At 38.6% G+C, this 19,920-nt stretch overlaps 1 protein-coding gene across 1 annotated transcript in view; it reads left to right on the top strand.

The window, feature by feature from the left end:
* Window positions 1-719: 719 nt before the first annotated feature.
* LOC113018870 (alpha-2-macroglobulin-like) overlaps window positions 720-19,920 on the top strand; it is a 38,631-nt gene continuing 19,430 nt past the window's right edge. The window contains exons 1-15 of the mRNA XM_026162269.1: window positions 720-801; window positions 6,293-6,378; window positions 6,528-6,708; window positions 6,885-7,041; window positions 8,357-8,409; window positions 8,759-8,779; window positions 14,155-14,320; window positions 14,412-14,496; window positions 14,582-14,705; window positions 15,535-15,652; window positions 15,778-15,887; window positions 15,971-16,138; window positions 16,386-16,613; window positions 17,120-17,183; window positions 17,331-17,476. Coding sequence (XP_026018054.1) covers window positions 6,299-6,378; window positions 6,528-6,708; window positions 6,885-7,041; window positions 8,357-8,409; window positions 8,759-8,779; window positions 14,155-14,320; window positions 14,412-14,496; window positions 14,582-14,705; window positions 15,535-15,652; window positions 15,778-15,887; window positions 15,971-16,138; window positions 16,386-16,613; window positions 17,120-17,183; window positions 17,331-17,476 — 1,701 coding nt within the window. The 5' untranslated portion in view covers window positions 720-801; window positions 6,293-6,298. The remainder of the gene's footprint in view (window positions 802-6,292; window positions 6,379-6,527; window positions 6,709-6,884; window positions 7,042-8,356; window positions 8,410-8,758; window positions 8,780-14,154; window positions 14,321-14,411; window positions 14,497-14,581; window positions 14,706-15,534; window positions 15,653-15,777; window positions 15,888-15,970; window positions 16,139-16,385; window positions 16,614-17,119; window positions 17,184-17,330; window positions 17,477-19,920) is intronic.

Raw genomic sequence — 19,920 nt, 5'->3', positions numbered from 1 at the left:
CCCCTCCCCTCCCCCAAAATGAAAAGCAAACAAAAAACTTTTTCCCGTGAAGACAGATTATCAAGACCAAATAAGACTAAAGCAAATAGAAACACAGTGTGAGGCTGATAGGATCTGAGTGTTAGAGCTTCTTTAAAACCCATTATCAATAGTTTTAAATCTCATGTAAAGAAGAGGGCAAAAGATAACAATCCACACTCTTTTTTTTCCTGAGAGATATTTTTTTAAAAATTAAATTTAACCAATGAAAACATATGAACACACACTTATAACAGGCACAGTGAAAAAGCCAAGATTGCAAGGATTGTGGAAAAAACCAAAACAAAAAATCTCTCGCCAGGTACTTTGGGATACATTAAAGGGCTTTCTAAGAGCGCAAAATATGTCTTATTCGGTAAACATAAATAAAAACTAAAAACACCAACACAAAATGACTTTAGTTAGCTAATGAAATCAAAGAAATAGATCAGCTGTATGCCTAGGATTAAATACCAAAACAAAAAACTAAATTATATAATAAACAGTTGGACTGCATTTGACCTCCTTTTGACATAGTTGAACATCAGCTTTTGAAAAAGTAAAAGTTTATTTTATATGCATAGTGACAGACCCTGTAGGGCGCTATCCAACCAGTTGAAGTGTATCCAGGCCAAACAACATGTTACAAAAGTCAGAATGAACAGATAGCTGCAGTTAAACATTCTTTCTGCACTGACCAAAAGTATGAAGAGAAGAGTAAATAGAAAAATGGCATGAGACACTCACAAGGCAGCCCCCTGAGCAGAGGTGGACAGTAACAAGGTACAAAAATTTGTTGCAGTACTTAAGTCGAATTTTCAGGTATCTGTACTTTACTTGAGTAGTTGTGTTTTTTGACTGCTTTTTAATTTCACTCCCTACATTTTAAACCAGTGTCTTTAATTTCTACTTACATTTTTAAAATAGACTCCTTACTTTTGGTTTAACATATTTGAGGGGAGTTATTATTTCATGTCACTGTAGGCCTTCAAATACCAAACCGATTTGAGCCTAAACAGTAAGACATGAAAGGCAGTCAGCGGATGTCGCATAAAAAGAGGCAAAACTGGGTGCTGTAGTCAGGGGTTAAAGTGGGACGGTATTTTTTTTTTTGTTTATTTTTTTTTTTGTACAACATTGGTGTCCAAAAGTTGCAGCTGCGGTACTTCGGCATCTAGATAGCACTACTAAAGACGAGCAAACACAAAGGGAGTAACATGTGGTAAATCATTTCAAATGCAATGCTTCTATCAGCTCAACGAACATCAGCAAACACACAAACTGTTTGTGTGCAGTTTGTCACACAGTGTGTTGCTAGCTCAAGGTCCAAGGGAGGTCACAGGGAGAAAGAAGGAAGTTCAAATTTCAAATGCTGAGGGATGCCAATTACTCAAGAACTGGACCAAAAATTAGTGACAGCACATCTTATGGAGTGATGAATTCAAGCTGCAGTCATCCTGCCTGCCCTCCTGGACTCCTTTGAGCCTTGGTTTCAGTAACAGATACCAAATAAGCAACCACTTCTTCCAGCACCAGGCAGGGCATCACCCTAGGTCAGGGGTCGGCAACATGCGCGTCTTTAGTCCTTATAGTGCGGCTCCGCGTGGTTTGGGAAAATAAATTAGAAGTATTTAGCTAAAGTGTATTTTATTTATGTTAGTTCTTTTTTAACTTGTAGTTCTAGAAATACAAAAATAAAATTATATTCTATTTTTTTATTTATTTATTTTTTTTTCCTGATATTTTTATTAAAGTTTTTGCATCGACTTTTACAAAAGACAAATTGAACAATATGCCGTTTTCTTTTTAAAGAACATAAAGCAATATAAGACATACACTCCCACCTCATAATTATAGCAGTACCAGTGGGTGTACAAACAGAAAAAGGAAAAAATCCAATCTAATAATACTAGTAACAAACCCTACGGTACAAGACAACAGTTCCTGAGTGTACAAGGGAGATGTGGAGAGTATCCAAAACCCCCACCTCCACACAGACACATAAAGACCAAAACACACAAACAAACAAAAAAAAAAAAAAAAAAAAAAAAGAAAAAAAAAAAACCCCCACACATGATAAATGGTCAGCTTAGTTATAGGGATAAATCAATTCTGTTAGAGAAAAGAAATATGTATAAAGTAGTTAAATAAATACCATCATAGAACGCAGGCACAATAGAATCCATATACTTAAACTTAGGCCTCTTACTTGAACATAAGATAAGAAAAAATAAAATATGATAGAGTCTGAGCTGGCTAATTGGGAGCATTGCGAGACCGCAAAGTCTGAACATGATCAAAAAAGGGTTGCCAGGTCTTAAAAAATTTGGCCGTAGACCCGCGCAGGGTGAATTTAATCTTTTCGAGTTTGCTAAAATGCAGAACGTCTCTGATCCAGATTTCCCAGGATGGGGCAGAACGGGACTTCCAACATAGCAATATTCTGCGTCTTGCCAATAAGGTGAGAAATGCGACCAGATCCGCTTGAGGCGTCGGCAAGGCAACTGAATCAGGAAGAACCCCAAACAAAGCAGTTAAGGGCACAGGTTGGAGGGTTAGCTGGATGATCTTAGATAAAATCAAGAAAATATTAATCCAGTATTGTTTGAGGGATGAACATGACCAAAACATATGCATTAAAGAGGCAGGTGTTTGATGACAACGGTCGCAGTCAGGGCTAAGATTGGGGTATATTTGAGCTAGTCTGGCCTTAGTCCAATGTACACGGTGCAGAATCTTACATTGAATCAGCCCATGTTTGGCACAGAATGAGGAGCCATGGACCCGGTAAAGAATTTTATCCCAAGAGTCATCCTGAATCACACACCCCAGATCCTGCTCCCATGCCAATTTAATAGCCGAGATTGAAGAGTTGCCAAAGGAACATATTCTCCCATACAAACAGGAGATCAGGCCCTGTAATGAGGGCGGAGGCAATAGAAGGTTATCAAAGTCATGATAAGAAGGTCTAGATGGGAACTGAGAGGATTTCTCCTTCACAAAACTCCGGATTTGTAAATAGCGAAAAAAGTGACTTTTTGGAAGGCCAAAGTTCAATGACAGCTGTTCAAAGGAGGCAAATGTATTCTGAATGTACAGATCAGAAAAAGACCTGATACCCAAAGAGGCCCACAAATAAAAAGCACCATCAGCTAACGAAGGCTGAAAAGAGGGATTTTTCAAGATGGGTGATTGAAGGGGAAAAAAGGTCAACTTAAAATAACGACGAAATTGATACCATATTTTCAAGGTAACTTTGACAATAGAGTTATTATAAGAGCCTGTACTCGAAGGCTGCTTTTGGGCATAAATCAGGGCTGGTAAAGAGGCTGAGACACAGGAAGAAGTCTCCAAACTGAGCCAGGCCGGGGCATTATTCGTGTCTTCCCCCTGTAGCCAATACCTGAGAATACGAATATTACATGCCCAATAATAGAACATAAAGTTTGGTAAAGCCATCCCCCCCATCTTTTTCGGTCTTTGAAGATATGTCTTGTGTATTCTGGGTGTTTTTTTGTTCCAGATAAACCCAGACAGAATCTTGTCTAATTTAACAAAAAAGGAAATTGGAATAAATACAGGGACACACTGAAAAAGAAAATAAAATCTGGGGAGGATATTCATTTTAATTGTATTTATGCGCCCTGCTACAGACAGATGGAGTAGAGACCATCTGTCCAAATCCTGCCTAACTTTCTCCACAAGTGGGTCGAAATTAAGCTTGAAAAGAGCATGAAAATGACTTGTAATTTTAACCCCTAAATATGTGAAGTTGTCTGATACAACTCGAAAAGGTAGTGCTGTGCACTGATATTTCTGTGCAGCAGCATTCAGGGGAAACAGTTCACTCTTGGCAAGATTCAGTTTATAGCCAGAAATAAGGCTAAACTGTTCAAGTATTGAAAGTACCAAAGGGAATGAGGATGCTGGCTCTGAGATATAAAGAAGCAAGTCATCTGCATACAAGGAGACTCTTTGTTCTATACCATTTCTAGAAACCCCGGTGATACCTGGGTTTGATCTTAGCGATATGGCTAAGGGCTCAATTACAATTGCAAATAGCAACGGCGACATAGGACAGCCCTGCCTGGTCCCCCTAAACAGAGGAAAGAAGTCAGAGCATGTGCCATTTTATTATTATTCTATTATTTTTTCATCACTCAAAATAAGCGTCATACCCGCCAAAACGCCGTGCATTTATCGAGACTTTCAACCCCAGGTAGGCCAATTATGGATCTTCGGATCCACATTATGTCAGCAGCTATTCTCCTCCGTGAACTATGTTAAAACAAACACCGCTCACAGATGACAGCTTACAGTCCTGCGTAAAGATGAAAGTGACTTCACACAGCCCCGATTTGCAGACGCTGTGCGCAGAGGTTCAGGAGCAGAAGTCCCATTGTAAACACATCACGGCAGACCCGACGATGTTTCCATGAACACGCTTTTCAGCATCTCTTTATTGACCACTTTTCACACACGGTTGCTGTACGCATACAGCCGGCTGTAGCTTTTCAGCTCACAGCCCGACACACACCAACAACAGCATAGAGAGCACAGACGTTAAGTCCCCTGGAGCGGTGCTGCAGACCACGCCCCGCCACACACAATAACCAGGTAAAATACATATTTAGGCAGAATTTTGCAAATATCTATTTTCCCTTTTTTTTATTTTTTATTTTTTAGCAACATGGTACTTTTTTTCCAATTACTTTTTAAAAGCCAGGCCAAGGCTTCAAAAGCCCAAAGGCGATTGTCACGAAATTAATGTATTGAAAGTGCTTAATTAGTACTTATTGTTAAGGCTGGCGGCTCACAACAGTTTTTGTTTGCTACATGGATCATTTTAGTTCAGCTGGGTGTCTTTCCTTTTGTTATATTTCGTTAAAAATGTGTTAATTACATAAATAGAGGCCAGAGATGGCGCGATATGGCAGCCTCGCTTCTGTCAGTCTGCACCAGGCCAGCTGTGGCTACAACTGTGTGTGAATGTGAGAGTGAATGAATAGTGGAATTGTAAAGCACTTTGGGTGCCTAGAAAAGCGCTATATAAATGCAATCAATTATCATTATTATTATTAAATAAAATATAATTTTCTCTGTAGCACTTCATGGATTTCATAAGCAACACACCTTAGTTTTTCACACAAAGCATAAAGGTAAAAAGCAATATATACAGTGTTATCTTCATTTTAGATGTCAACAAGTATTTGCGGCTCCCAGTGTTTTCTTTTGTGTGGAAACTGGGTCCAAATGGCTCTTTGGGTGTAAAAGGTTGCTGACCCCTGCCCTAGGTGAATATGAGCAAGCCATGAAATTCTTAGGAGAACAGCATGGATGCCCTGTATTAATACCTGTTTCTGTGCAAATCTTGCCGCGAAACCTGAACCCGTGAGGTCTATTCACATGTGTGCATGCCACTACTGGAAGTCAAAAGCCAAAAATGCCTGCTCTGTTGACTGCTTCTGTTCCCCCTTGCCTAAATCTGTAAATAAACTTGTGGAACCTTTACAGTGCTTTGTGCTCGGGTGACCTTTCTACTAATTTATGACACGCTCTTCATAATTTCATTTCATTTCATTTTTCATTTATTTATTTATTTCACACTTGGTACAACAATTCAAACAAACCAACCACACTTTCTATCAAAAAACACTACAACCATGTGTGAAAAGGAGCAGGAAGAAGAAAATATTCTTATTAAACCCTGCCCCCTAATTCACAACACAGCGATCATCCTGTGTTTCATACTCAGTCAGCATCTGCATGGTGTTACTCTGTATCACGTCTGTGATATGTATGTTATGTATGTTATCTGTTATTTCAGAATGCCATTACAGATCAGTAGTTGTTACAACACTTCACTCACTGCAACCACATTTCCTTCCTGGATTTTGGTAAAATATTAGGAAAACATCAATACTTACAAAAAATAACTCTTCTCTCTCTCCAGTGTTAGCATAAATAGAATGGAATACACATTTGAAAACTAAAAACTTAAAAAAAACTACTACTTGCTTTAATTTTGAAGACAGCACCTGGTGCTAAACAAGTCTGTGGATAAAAAAAAACAACTACATCTTAAGTATCTTAAAATTGTTTGAATGTTTTGACCTGTAGAATTTTTGCATGATCAACTTTTTGTGCTTTTAAGATATCTGGAGACCAAACAGAAGGGGCTGGTCATGGGTGTTGGTATCTGTGCTAAGTGGGAGGGGCATGGGGGTTGAGGGGGTGTCTATTTAACAGACGCTGACTCTGAAAATCTTTGCAGTGAGTCATGGGCTGTTCAAGAATTCTGACATGGACACTGAGTGTCCTCCTGAGCTGGATGTGTGTGGATCAAGCGGTGGCTGAACCGTAAGTTTAAGTGTTCTTTATAAAGAAAAATAGAATTTGTTTGCTTTGTGACTTTGTGTGTAACATTTGTAGTTAAAGTTTGCACCAGCACTGGTTTGGGGTTTCCTTCTTTGTCAGTGCTTTAAGCGTTCATCTGTCTGTGTCTGCAGGCAGTACCTGGTGACCATTCCTGCAGTTATAGAAGCTGGAGCTGAGACCAAATTCTGTGCAAGTCTTCTGCAGCCCAGTGAGACTGTGGTCATGACTGTCACTTTGATGTCCAGAGAGGAGAATACAACCCTGCTCACACATACATCCAATGAAGATTTTCATACTTGTACTCAGTTTAAGGTGAGCTCCCCAAGATGGGTTTTGATTCACTTGGTAATTTCTAATATAAAAAAAAAAGACTGCAGGTGAATACAGTCAAGTATTTTAAACACAGCATACAATTATTTATTTATTCTTATAAATAAATAAGAATAAATAAATAATGCGCCTCATTCTCTCAAACACTTCTCTTAAAGGCTCCTTTAGTGGAAGGAGAAAAGATTCTGGATTTTGAGGTGGAGGTAAGAGGAGACACATTTCACTCAAAAGAAGTGAGAAAAGTCATGATCAAAGCCTACAAGGCCAGGACATTCATCCAGACGGATAAACCCCTCTACCTCCCTGGACAAACAGGTAAGAGTGAGCTGATGACCCATCAGAGCTAGATGGACTTATTCTGATACAGATTCAGCCTCTTAGTATGGCTGCCCCCAGCTGCTGGGAGACCCCCCCCCCCCCCCCCCCTTTTCCTGGGTGTATTTAACTTCCACCATGAACACGTCTCTTTCACTCAAAAACAAAAACGTTTATTTCTATAATTTCCAGATATTTTGATAGCATGTCAAGCTGAACTATGATAATTACAAACTATTGAGCAAGTTTTGAAAATGTGAATTGAAGTTAGTCTGGCCATGTTTGTACAAATCACCGAAACTATTTCCAGCAAACATTCATTCATTCATGTTTTCTTTTTAGAATAATCTAAACATTAAATAGATAAATAAAAATGTGTAAAAATACAGCAGTGCTGCACAATCCAAGCACTCTCTGTGTCACCAACACTTTTGAAACACATTATTGTCTTTGAAACACTTAGATTTAAATCTTTTAAACTGTTCTGCTTTTTAAAAACACCTTCTGCCTTCAGTCTGAACAAGTATGCTACAAACTGTTTTTCTAAATTGTTCAGCATTATGATTCTATGATAAATGCAGAAGCCTTGAAAAAATTCATGGATGCTGCTTCACAATGCAGATTTTTATTAACTATAAATTATTTAAAAAAATACCTATTAAATGTATTTAACAGTTTATAAAGTGACTGACTTAAAGCACTACAGACAAAACATAACAGTTGTAGCTGACTGAAGTTTGGCTTTTTGTTATTTCTGTAAAGATACCCCTTGTTCACAAACATATCCTAATATGAGTTTGCATCCTCTTATTGTAGCTGTCAGGAAAGTCTGGTACAGTTTGAAGGTGCAAATACATCATTAACATTAATATGGACCTTTTTGTTAGGTTACAACTCAATATTCTGATTTATCCTATAAAGTTCTTTAAACTCTGACACCGTTTAAGCCAGCTATCATTTCTTTACATTTTGCTTCGGAGAAGTCAGATTCTCATCTGCTGTGTTTTTTTAAAGTGCTCTCCGGGCTTTATGAAAGTCTTTTGCTGCAACCTGATATCACAACAAGGCGTGTATAGACATGGCAGTCCACCATGTCCATTTCACGCTTTTCCTCTACAAAGGATATGAGGATGAACGATATAAAATATATACACATTTAATTTACTTAAAGCTTGTTACGAATAGAAGCAAAGAGAAAATGATGTTAGTACTACTGCTTATTTGGCAGTAATGATGTTGGAGAATGTTTCAGTTTCATTTCTTGGTCAGGATTTATTACTCATTAAGGTGTAAAATCTTTGAACTTCTTCCAAAGTGCATTTCAGGGTTGTTGCGCTGGACCCCAAGTTGAGACCTGTCAGTCAGCTGGTGAGTGTTTCTGTCTCTCCTTTCCTCCTTGACTTTTATCACTCTGAGTTTATCAGTCAACTTGCACTAACAAATCAATAGTACAATGTATTGTCTGTGTTTAGTAATTTGTTTTTTTTACTTATTCTGTGATAACTCTAACAAGCAAACACTTGGAGTATACAAAATAACATAAAAAAATCACATACTGTTGAAATTCATTTTATGTTCAATTGTGTTACGTGTTTAATATTTTTGAATTTCTACCAAGCCTGCAGTTGGATAGAGACATTGGTAGGACACTGTATGAGAAAATCATTTCCTCTAACAATTTTCTCACTTTTGTTCGTTTTGATTTTTTGCCTTTTAGTGCAACATCATTGAACTCGAGGTAAGAAAATATCCACACATCATTTTCTTTTCTTTTTTACATTCAGCATGTAAATCTAATAGATTTGTTAAGGGTCTAAACGTTCCTTAAAGCCAACAGCACAACAAAGTGCAGCAACTCTGAAATTTATATGCTGATTCTGATATCAGTGTTTTACCGTGGGACAATTTTGTTGATATATAAACAGTATATATTGTGTCAGGTTATTTCTTACACCTTTACATTAAACACACAGCACTGATAATTAAACTATTTTGTATAATTACAATACAAACAAGTAGAAGAACAGCTAAATGGGAGCCTAACCTTCACCATAACATATCAAAGCTGGATAGAGAAGAACATGGTGCTTTAGCAGAAAACTAAAAGTATAGCTTCAAACATTAGTCCACTGAGGGCACTCATTGGCTATCGTCATTCCAATTTCAGTGCGTGACATGAAGGTGGGAAAGATGGGAACTACATGGAAGAAATAGAATATACCAAAAGATCAGGAGGTTTAGGAAGCTATACAACATTATATTATAAGTAGAATTTAAGAATAGCTCAAGTATTGAATCGGTTTTTCAAAAGGCTGAAAATCATAGACAGCATCAAAGATGTCTGTAGCTGCTGTGATGTTGTCTCTAAATTTGTGAAATCCCATTATGAAGCCTTGAGGTGAGCAAAAATCTGCATCTGCACAGGATCATTATCACTGTATAATCTGTCATGATCCTGGGTTTTTTTCCCCAGCATTTTCCATTTTCCTTGTGTTAGTTGTGGAGTTTCTCTCTGTTTATATTTATGTTCATAAGTCGCTTTAGTTTTCTAGTTATCTTTAGGGTTCTCTTGGTCTTGTCTCTGTTTCCTCCCCAGCATCTCCTTTGTTATTGTGCCTCCCCGTCCAGTCTTTCATGTCAGGTTAGGTGTGTTAAGTTCTGTCTCTCGCTCTCAAATTCCCAGTCGTGTCCATGTTTTTTCCTGTTCCCCAGCCATGTCTCCGTGTCTCTCTCACTCCACCTGTTGCCTGTGTTTCAGTGAGGACAGATTATTAGCAAGAATGAATATGATTTATTGCTGAATAAATCGGAGCTTAGACGCTGTTGGTGGAGATGAAGGTGTCTTGAATGGAGCTTGAGTGATGAGAGGTGGGGATGGGGATGTGTTGGATTGCACAACAGCATCTGCAAAGGAGAAAAACAGATGCACAGTGAGATTTAAAGTATGCGCTATGAATGCTGATTGGCCTGGAAAAGGCTAGAGAAGGTGATTGGACTAGACCAGTGATGACACAAACAGCTTGGAAACGTGGGAAAGTGGAAGTACAAAACTCGAGATTCCCAGCACCTGGAAGCAGATAGATGTGAGACCATCCATCTTCCTTGATGAACTTGCGCATATGCTTCATTTACTCAGTCTGCATCTTAGTGTGTGTTTCTTGTACTTCCTGTTTTACTTTGATAGTCTCCTGTCTCAGCATGTTCACTTTTGCCTCCCGTCTTTTTTGTTAGATTACGTTTAGCTGTGTTCCCACCTTCGTTTGCCCTTCGTTTGTGTGTATTTATGTCTGCATCTCCCCTCTGTTTCTTGTCACAATCTTGCTCATTCCCTGGCTGTGTGCTCTGTCTGTTTCTTTGGTTCTAGTTCATTCTTGTTTTTGTTTTGTATTGCTTAAGTCCAGCAATAAACTCATAAATTTTTGAGTTTAGTTTTTGTCTGAGAGTTTGTGGTTTGGGTCCTCCATCCTGTCTGTTTCACAACACCATATGACATAACCTCTTAAGCCCCAATGCCAAACCTATCTCCTGTCTTTTGCCCCCTTATCTGGGGCGTATGGGCTTAAGAGGATAACCACTTTGCCAAGTTCCAGAAGAAGACCCAAATTGTCACACTTAAATGAAAAAAAAAAAATTAGGATTTCCAGGAAACGTTTGATGCACAGATGACACACAGATTGAGCTGTTTGGTCACAATGACAAGAAGTATGTTTGGAGGAGTTAAGCTTTCAAACCAAAGAACACTGTAAGAGCTGTCAAGTAGCAGTGATAGCATCACCTGTTTTGCTTCTCCTGGTACTGGTACATTGCACAAACCAGATGAAATAATGAATGAGGTTTATTGTATCTCCAAATTCTTCAACTTCACCTTTAGTGAATAGCTAGACAGCTGAAACTTGGACACAATTGACTGCTCCAACAAGACAATGATCACAAACACAAACTAAAACTGAATGGATAAGGCAGGCTTACATTACTTTCTGAAAGCCTTGTTCTTAATTCTATTAAAAATGTCTTACTTCAACCTTAATTCTACCAATTCTGCTAAGAAGAATGGTCAAATAAATGACCTGAAACCCTGCCTCTCTTCTCTACTCCCACTCATCTCGGCTATCATTCAACTTTAACAACCTCCTTCTAATCTAACCTCCATTTCTAAAATACTTGAAAAAACAGTGCAGCTCAACTTCTTTCACACCTGGTTAATAATAATATCTACAAGAGATTTCAATCTGGTTTTCACTCATGTCACAGTATAGAAACTTGCAGCACTTATGTGGGTTTATATACAGTACCAATGGATAATAACCAAGGTGATGAGTAATTTGGGCTGGTATCAGAAGAATAGGAAGGACTCTTGGAGCTCTGGTACATGAATGACAGAGAAACAAAACACAGTTGTGTGGCTTTAAAGTAACTTTAGTAATTTAAGCCATTTTAAGATTTTTTTCAAGAGATTTTTGTAACCAACACAGAATTACAACATAAAAATTTCCCCCCAAAGTAGCAAAAAAATAGAATAAAATAAAATTGTGCAGAAGTAAAGAATTAGTCTTTAAAGTCCAAATGGTACCGATGGGGCCCATGACAAATGGGTGCATTGCAACAGAGTCCATCCAATGAGAAGTGCGTGTGTGTGATTGTCTGTCCTACTGCACTACTTGTACAGCAGAGAATTGTAGTCCATCAATGTGTATATCGTCCCCTAGGATCTGGGATTGGCTCGCCATCCAGTGAACACTGGAACACTCTGGGATCTGAAATCACCAAACTGGTCCTTGGATTGGTCCCATATAAAAACCTGACCTATAAACAAATGGCCAAATATATGTCACAACCAATTTAAGAATAACTCTCACAAATTACAGTACTGTCACGCTGCAGTTACTACTGTTCAGATCAGCTATCATCAGTTCAATCATTATCAGTTCAGGCATGTTGTACAACATTAAAATATCAAGGTTCAAAGTTCACAGTATCAATTTTCAAAATTCACAGTTGTAACCTTCAGTAAGATTCAAGATTTTCCACAAGGCTTCAAATATTCAGGAACTATAGTCGCCACTTTTATGGTAAACATTCATCACATCCATCAGAAATAAACTCACTGTATATATAATCACAAATAAATAAATATATTACTCCCTTGAGAAATGGAGCAATATGTAAATGCTTATCAGATCTGAACAAACTACAAATAATCAATTTCAATAACATGTAAACACAAGAACTCAGTCTGTAAATAGGAGTATTAAAATAGATGTGCTTAATCCACCTTGTACCATAGGCCGTCTAGTACACGTGGAAATGCACTAAAAATTACCTCAAAGTATTCAATACTGTGTGTAGTAAAATAACTTGTTTTTCCTTTTTGTTTAGGATGATTTCAGGAACTGGATTACAAACTCCTTTACTTAAAGTTACTAATAATCTTGTAATCGGAGCTGACTCTGGTCTTCTCAACATTCTCATCCTTTTGGATCTGAGCTCAGCCTTCGACACAAACTCTCACTACGTCCTTCTGAGCAGACTTTCCTCTCTTGGCATCTCTGACACACCCCTAGCCTGATTTCAGTCATATCTCCTTGACCGCTCCCAGTTTATTCAAATTAAATCATTCCATTCTCATCTATTGCCAGTCACATCTGGTGTACCCCAAGGGTTAGTCTTAGGCCCTCTTGTCTTCATAATATACATCCTCCCTCTTGGTACCATTTTCTGTGAATTTGATCTTCACTTTCACTGTTTTGCTGATGATGCCCAGTTATATATCTCCTGCAGACCTGGTTCTTCCCTCCCAGCTTCTTCCCTTACAGAATGCATATCTGAATTGAAATCCTGATTCAGCTCTAATTTTCTTAAGCTTAATGAGGAAAAAACTGAAATCCTTCTTATTGGCACTAAATCCAACCTTTTGAAGGCAAATCATTTCTCACTCACTACTGATGACTCCAGAGGTTTTCCCTTCACCTCATGTTAAGAGCCTTGGTGTCATCCTGTCCTATAAATCTCACATCAATAATCTCAATCGTTCTGCCTATTTCCATCTACGCAACATCAGCAGATTACGTCCTTCTCTCTCCCACCAGTCTTTGTCCATTCTTGTCCATGGTCTCGTTACCTCCCGGCTTTGCTACTGTAATTCTCTCTCACACGGTCTCCTCCAAAAGTCCCTCCACAAGCTTTAACTGGTTCAAAACTCCACTGTCCGCATTATTACCAGAACCTCCTCGTACCAGCACATCACCCCTGTTCTTCAGGAACTTCACTGGCTCCCTGTGAAATTCTGGATAGTGTACAAACTTCTTCTGCTCACCCTCATAACCTTGCTCCTGCTTACCTTTCTGATCTGTTAAGCACTACCTCTTCTGCCTGCTCACTTCGATCCTCATCTTCTATCCAGCTTGCTGTGCCTTCTTTCCGCCTCACGACCATGGGAAGCAGAGCTTGCAGCTGCTCTGCTCCCAGATATAAGAAACATTGGTTTAAATCTAAACTCAAAACCCATCTGTTCAAATCTGTATATTCACTGTGAATCAATTGTTTGCTAATTTCATATTGTGCTTTTGTTTTTATTGTTCTTCATTTGATCATTGTTCTGTTATTTGTTTTATTGTTGTTTATTTGTTGTTTGTTAAGTGTCCTTGGGTGTCTTGAAAGGCGCTTTATGAATAAAATGTATTATTATTAAATATCCACCTGGAATTATACCAGAAGATTCTTGATGGCTACCGATTAGAGAAAATACAAAATAATTTATTTTTTCTGTATAGTCATCTCAACCTGGAAAAATAACAGTCTACAGAAATAATAATAATAAATAAAAAAAACGAAAGTCACTATGACATTTTTCCCTATGATAACTTTATGTAACATTTTGATCACAACTTTATATTGCCTATACTGGAGACCAGATGAGATGCAGTAGTCCAGTTCTCTCTTATACCAGGTTATTAGACTTTCATTTGTTTGTTTTTCACTCAATAAGCAGAAATACAAACACCAATATATGCACCAGACAACCTTTGGGGTTCACCAACATATTCTTTAGTATGCAGACAAGTGCAAACAATTGAAAAGGTTAAGTTGTACACGTACTTCTCTTGTATTTAACAGAATCCCAATAAAAACAGGATTGGACAGTGGTTAAATGAAACATCCAATAATAAAATATTGCAGCTTTCATACTCCTTGAACTCTGAGGCCCATGAAGGAACGTACAAAATAATTGTCTCTGTGGGTGAAGATAAATTTGTTCACAAATTCAAGGTGGAAAAGTATGGTAAGTCAGGTCTTTAAAAAGATCTTTTGAAATTCTGTTTTTAAATATTCTTAATATAATGCAGATATTAACTTTGATATTTTGTCCCCAGTTTTACCCAAATTTGACGTAACAGTAAATGTATCTGAAGAAGTGAGTATTGGCCAGGAAGAAGTTGATATTAAATTATGTGCAAAGTAAGTAGGAGTCCTTTCTTGACAAATGGCAATTTAGATCCTCACAAATTGGAGTTTTGTTTTATTTTTGTTTTTATTTTAATAGGTACACATTTGGACAGCCTGTTCCAGGAAGTATTACAGTTACGATGTGCCGACTTCTTGAACGCTCTATTTCCTCTGCTAAGAAACACAAGACAGAGGCTCCCTGCCACACAGAGACCAAACGGGTACAGTTGTTCCAGTCTCAAATTTCTCCTGAAACAATGTGCAGATAAAAGCAGACCACATGCCCATGCAGAAGGTTTCTGTATGTCAGGAATTAATGCAGTATTTTATCATTATCTTATCTATCTCCAAATTTCGAGAATATAATGAGTAAAATTTCAAGTTGAACTTGAATTTCAATTAAATAATTTTTAGTGTCCTTAAAGCATTTATTTTTAATTCTGTATTATAAAATACCCGGTTACAGATTCAGTAATATTCACTGTTGTGCCCTCATTATTTATGAATGCTGAATTGTAGCTATCGCTTTGACTCCATTTTTTTTCTGCTGTTATGAATATGTTCTGTGGCTGATGCTTGTGTCAGTGTGTCAGCTCTTAACAAGCTAACTGATTAAATAATGAGTTTAAGTCATTTATTCCATTAGTAACACTGGTAGAGCTACAACTGGCTTAAGCGACTGCAACAAAGTCCAAATTGTTGCAACCTGCTTAACCTCCTAGAACCTGGCGTCCACATATGTTGACATCAAATTTTGGGTTGTCTAGACCACAATACTAAATTTTGCTCTACACGAGCCTGATTTTCACTTACAACAACATTATACTGCCACTGTTCTATTGAAATTAAAATGAATATCCTTATATGTGGATATCAGGCCCTTGTAGAGCAAAATCATTCTTTGTTTTTACATTCATCAGGTCCCAATCAGCCCAAATAGCAAAGACAAATTAAAAATGCATGCCATGAAAGACTTCGGGTCTTAGGAGATAAAAGTAGGATGTAAGCCTTTTTAAAATTATTTATATTTTATTGTTTTGGAATTTCTAGGCTGATGGAACAGGCTGTGCAGCTGTTACGTTCAAGATGTCAACCTTCACCAAAATTAACAAAAAATTCCTTAAAGATCAGCTGAATGTCATTGCCAAAATGGAAGAGGAGGGAACAGGAAAGTCTTGCAGTTGTTATTTTTCATTTTATTTTAATTGTTACATTTTTTTTAAATTATAGGTTATTGTGCTTTTGTGGAAATATGGCATGTGCATTGTTTTAACATTGAGGTTTCGTATTCAGGCATTTCACACAAACAAGAAATGAAAATAAGAATTTCTTTTGTCCTTGGAAAAGCATCTTTTGTTGATGTTCCCAAGATTTGGGAACCAGGATCAAATGTGGAGGGAAAAGTAAGTTCAAATTTGTGCTATGTAATTTAGAATGTAGTGTAAATAATGTGGGTTTTAGTAATGAAACATCGTGGTTTGAACAGGTTAAAGCAGTTTACTACAATGATACACCCATTTCCAAAGCACCTGTGTACCTGTTTGTGGGAGAACGTTGGTCAGAACGCTTACTAAAAAATCTAACAACTGACAGCAACGGTGTCGCTGAGTTTTCATTCAGCACAGATAACTTTCATGAGGATATTAAACTCCATGTAAGTAGATAATTACACTGAAACAGTAGTTTTTAAGTCAGCATTGGTAAGTTACATGACAATGTTTTCATTGACTTAATATGATTTCTGATGTTGCTTGTCCAAGGTGCTACAATAGTAATTAGTGACTATAGTGAAACTGTTAAGATTATTTTACATTAGCTTGCTTCTAAAACCCATCTTTCAGTGACCTTCCACAGTGTTTTCTTCTTCATCAAATTATGTATGTTTCTTTTCTACAATTCAGGCAGCCCTGACACCAACCCTATACTTCCAAAGCCATAGAACTCCTTTTTATGATTTAGGATTTCACACAGTGTATACATCCCAACCTCCTTCTCAAGATGAAAAAACATTCAGCTCGCTGAAGCTGAAGATGAAGGATAAACCCCTTTCCTGCGATGCAGAAGAGGATATATCTATTCAGTACACTATAGTGAGGGAAACTGCAGTTTACATGGATGTGGTATATCTGGTGAGTTATTGCTTGTCACAAGTTCATCCACAGTAAAAAAAAAAAAGAAAAAAAAAGAAAGGGAAAAAAATTTGAAAATCTACCAGTTTATCGAATGAAACAGAAAGAGTTTATTAATATATTCACCTCAGAGAAAGTGGTTTGTAAATGCTGAAGAAAAAGCAACACATCATCTGCATAAAGACTAATTTTATGTTCTACATTCTTGCATTTTATTCCCTTAATTGCTATAGCCAGATTGCTGCTGCTAGTTTGATAAAAAAAAAATGCAAACAATGAAGGGGAGAAGGGGCATCTGAGCCTTTTGCCCCACTGGAGACAGAAGCTGGAGGATGTTCGGTCATTTGTCCAAAGTCCAGTCAATTTTCAAAATACAAGACCACAAGCAGACTGCACTGTCTGTTTCTGAATAACTCCCGGCAGGACTTAAAGCTGGGAGAGACGCAAAATGCACAATGTTACAGCTGGATTACACATTTTATGTCATTTTCTTCTATATTCTTCAGGTGTTGTCCAGAGGAGCCATTGTCATGCAAGGATTTAAACAGATTAAATTTAAAGATCAGTCAGGTATGTAAAGACTGGCTCAAATCATGAGTTCATGAAATTCTTTTGTAATATCAGGTATTAAATCCAGTTACCCTTTTAAAAAAAGTTTGGTGATTATTAAAATAAAACTGATATTATAGCTATTTTTGGTATGCTTGTTTGTTTCAGTGAATGAGGGTGAGGTGTCCTTTAAATTGAGAATTTCTACTGACATGGCACCAGTCGTCCAGATTGTAGCATATGCTGTACTTTCCAGTACGAATGTGATTGCCCACAGCGCTGACTTCTCTACTGAGAAATGCTTCAGTCACAAGGTATGTGTTGGTGTAAACTGTGTGAAGCTGTACTAGATATATTGATTAGTGTAAGTTAAGTTTAATTATATGAAACCATGACATACAAGAAAAAAACCCTCAAAAAACTTCAATCAAAGTGGAACAGACTCCCTCCCAACAAGGAAGCCACAGCTTTAGCAAACATCGAGTGGGCAGTGTGTCACAAGTGCCTTGAGGTCAGTACATGGACAGGGACCCAAGAGCAGATTCAAGCACAGGAAACAGTGATAAGGTTTTCACAAGTTCTAAACACAAGAATAAATACCGAAGGAGGGATACTTGGCAGGGCGTCAAATATGGCAAAACTGTGAACAGAGGGCTGGAGTTCCCCAGCCTGACTTGGGACACGTGGAATATGGGATTTATGCGCATGAATGCAGGGAGCCTTAACTTTATTGCCGTTCGGCTGATGATGGCCTTGATTTCATAGGGACCAATGCTGCGTGGGGCCTGCTTGAGGGAGGTATTTGCCACAGCTTTTGCCCCGGAGTATACCTGGGAGCCGGAGTTCTCAATCGATCTGCATTGTGGCGTGGTCAATCGAGAACCTTGAGCAGCACTTCCTGAGTCCAAGTCGAGATGTCATGCCAATGTAGATATTGGACTCATGGAATGGCGAGCTCCACCTCCGGCTGCAAAAAGAGGTTCATCAAGCAGAGCACAGTGGATAGTTTCCTCCACGTCCCAGGAAATTAAACCGCTCCTGTACTGGAGGCATAAACCTCTACTATGAACACAGGTGAACACCTGCATTCATCTGTATTAGCGAATGCAGGTGAATGCAGTTTTGGCCTGTTGTGTACAGGTGAAGGGTATCTTGGTGAGGTGAGTGAGTGGTTCTGCTACCTGACTGTAATTCCAGATGAAGCAGCAGTAAAAATTGACGAATCTGAGAACGTTATTTTTGAGTTGTGGGAGTGAGACATTCCCTAACAGCTTGGACTTTTGCTGGGTCGGTCTTCACCTGCCCTCCTGCCAGGATGTAACCAAGAAAAGTGACTGAAGATGAATGAAACTCACCTTTCTCCGCTTTGACGTATAACCGGTTTCGAGAAGGCGCTTCAGCACAGATTTGATCTGGACCAGATGTTCCTCCAGAGTCTTGGAAAAGGTTAGGATGTCGTCTAAATACACAAACACAAAAACGTTCAAGAAGTTTCTCAGGACCTCATTAACTAATGTTTGGTAAACTGTGGGAATTTTAGTGAGACCAAACGGCATGACCAGATACTTTGAGTGACCAAAGGGGGACCAGATGATAGTCATTGTGTAGATTTAACTTAGAAAAAGTGGTGGCACCATGAACAGGTTCAAAAGCTGAATTAATGAGCGGGAGAAGATATTTTCTTTTGATCGCAATCTCATTTAAACTTCTGTAGTCAATACAAGGACTTTGGGTCTTGTCCTTCTTAGTGATGAAGAAAAAGCCTGCACCTACCAGGGAAGAGGATGGGCAGATGATGGGACTCTCGAATATACTTATCCATGGCTTCTCTCTCTGGCTTGGACAAGTTGTCAGGTTGGCTGGTTGATGGTGCAATTATAGGGTCTGTGGAGTGGACGTGCCTTATGTTTACGGAATACTTCATGGAGGTCATGATACTCCTTGGGGACTGAGGACAGATCTGGTGGTGAAGGTTCGGCAGGTGATTATTGAGGCAGTTAGCAAGGCAAAAAAAGGCTCCAGCTAGTAATTTGTGTAACCATTCAATATGGGGATTATGTTTCTTTAGACAAGGGTAGCCAAGGACAGTCACCAGAAGTAATTTGGGAGACTGGTCTGGTTTGATGAGTAATATGGGAAAAATTGTTTAAAACTGTGGCTAGAATGGGAGGATCGGGTAGAACAGAGGCAAGTGCAATTACATAGCCAGCTACGTAGCCTTTTCTCTCTCTCAGGCGATCCTGAAAGAGAGGGAGGAGGAAATAAACCAAATCCTTGAACGATGCGGGCTCATCATGAGAAGCTAACTCATAAATATTCCCAGGAGCACATGATCAGACCAACCCACCTGGGCAGCTGCCATGCAGAAATCGATGACAAACTTAGCTATGTTACATCTAACTTGACTTCAAGCTCCAAGCTACGCTGCCCTCAGACATGGGGTGGGCAAAGGTCTTTTAATCTTCCCTTGAAACTCATCATAAGAGCAGGATGAAAATGAATGTGATGACAAACACGCCTCAAACAAAAAACAAGGAGCACAAGAGACCAGAACAAACCAAAAACAGGTCAACACAAAACAAGACTATCCACGAGTCCATATCAAAGTCCGGGAGTCGACAACACAAGAGCCGAAACAGTTCAGGGGGTCGACCATGCACACAGCAACGGCGGCGACGGGCAATCAGTTCCGGAGGCCGACCGTGCACACGGCAACGGCGGCGACGGGCAAACAGTTCTGGAGGCCGACCACTCGGAA

Source organism: Astatotilapia calliptera, chromosome 3 (assembly GCF_900246225.1).
Source record: "Astatotilapia calliptera chromosome 3, fAstCal1.2, whole genome shotgun sequence".
NCBI classification, from domain to species: domain Eukaryota; kingdom Metazoa; phylum Chordata; class Actinopteri; order Cichliformes; family Cichlidae; genus Astatotilapia; species Astatotilapia calliptera.
Note: the sequence above shows the minus strand (reverse complement) of the source record. Positions and strands in the feature narration are given on the sequence as shown.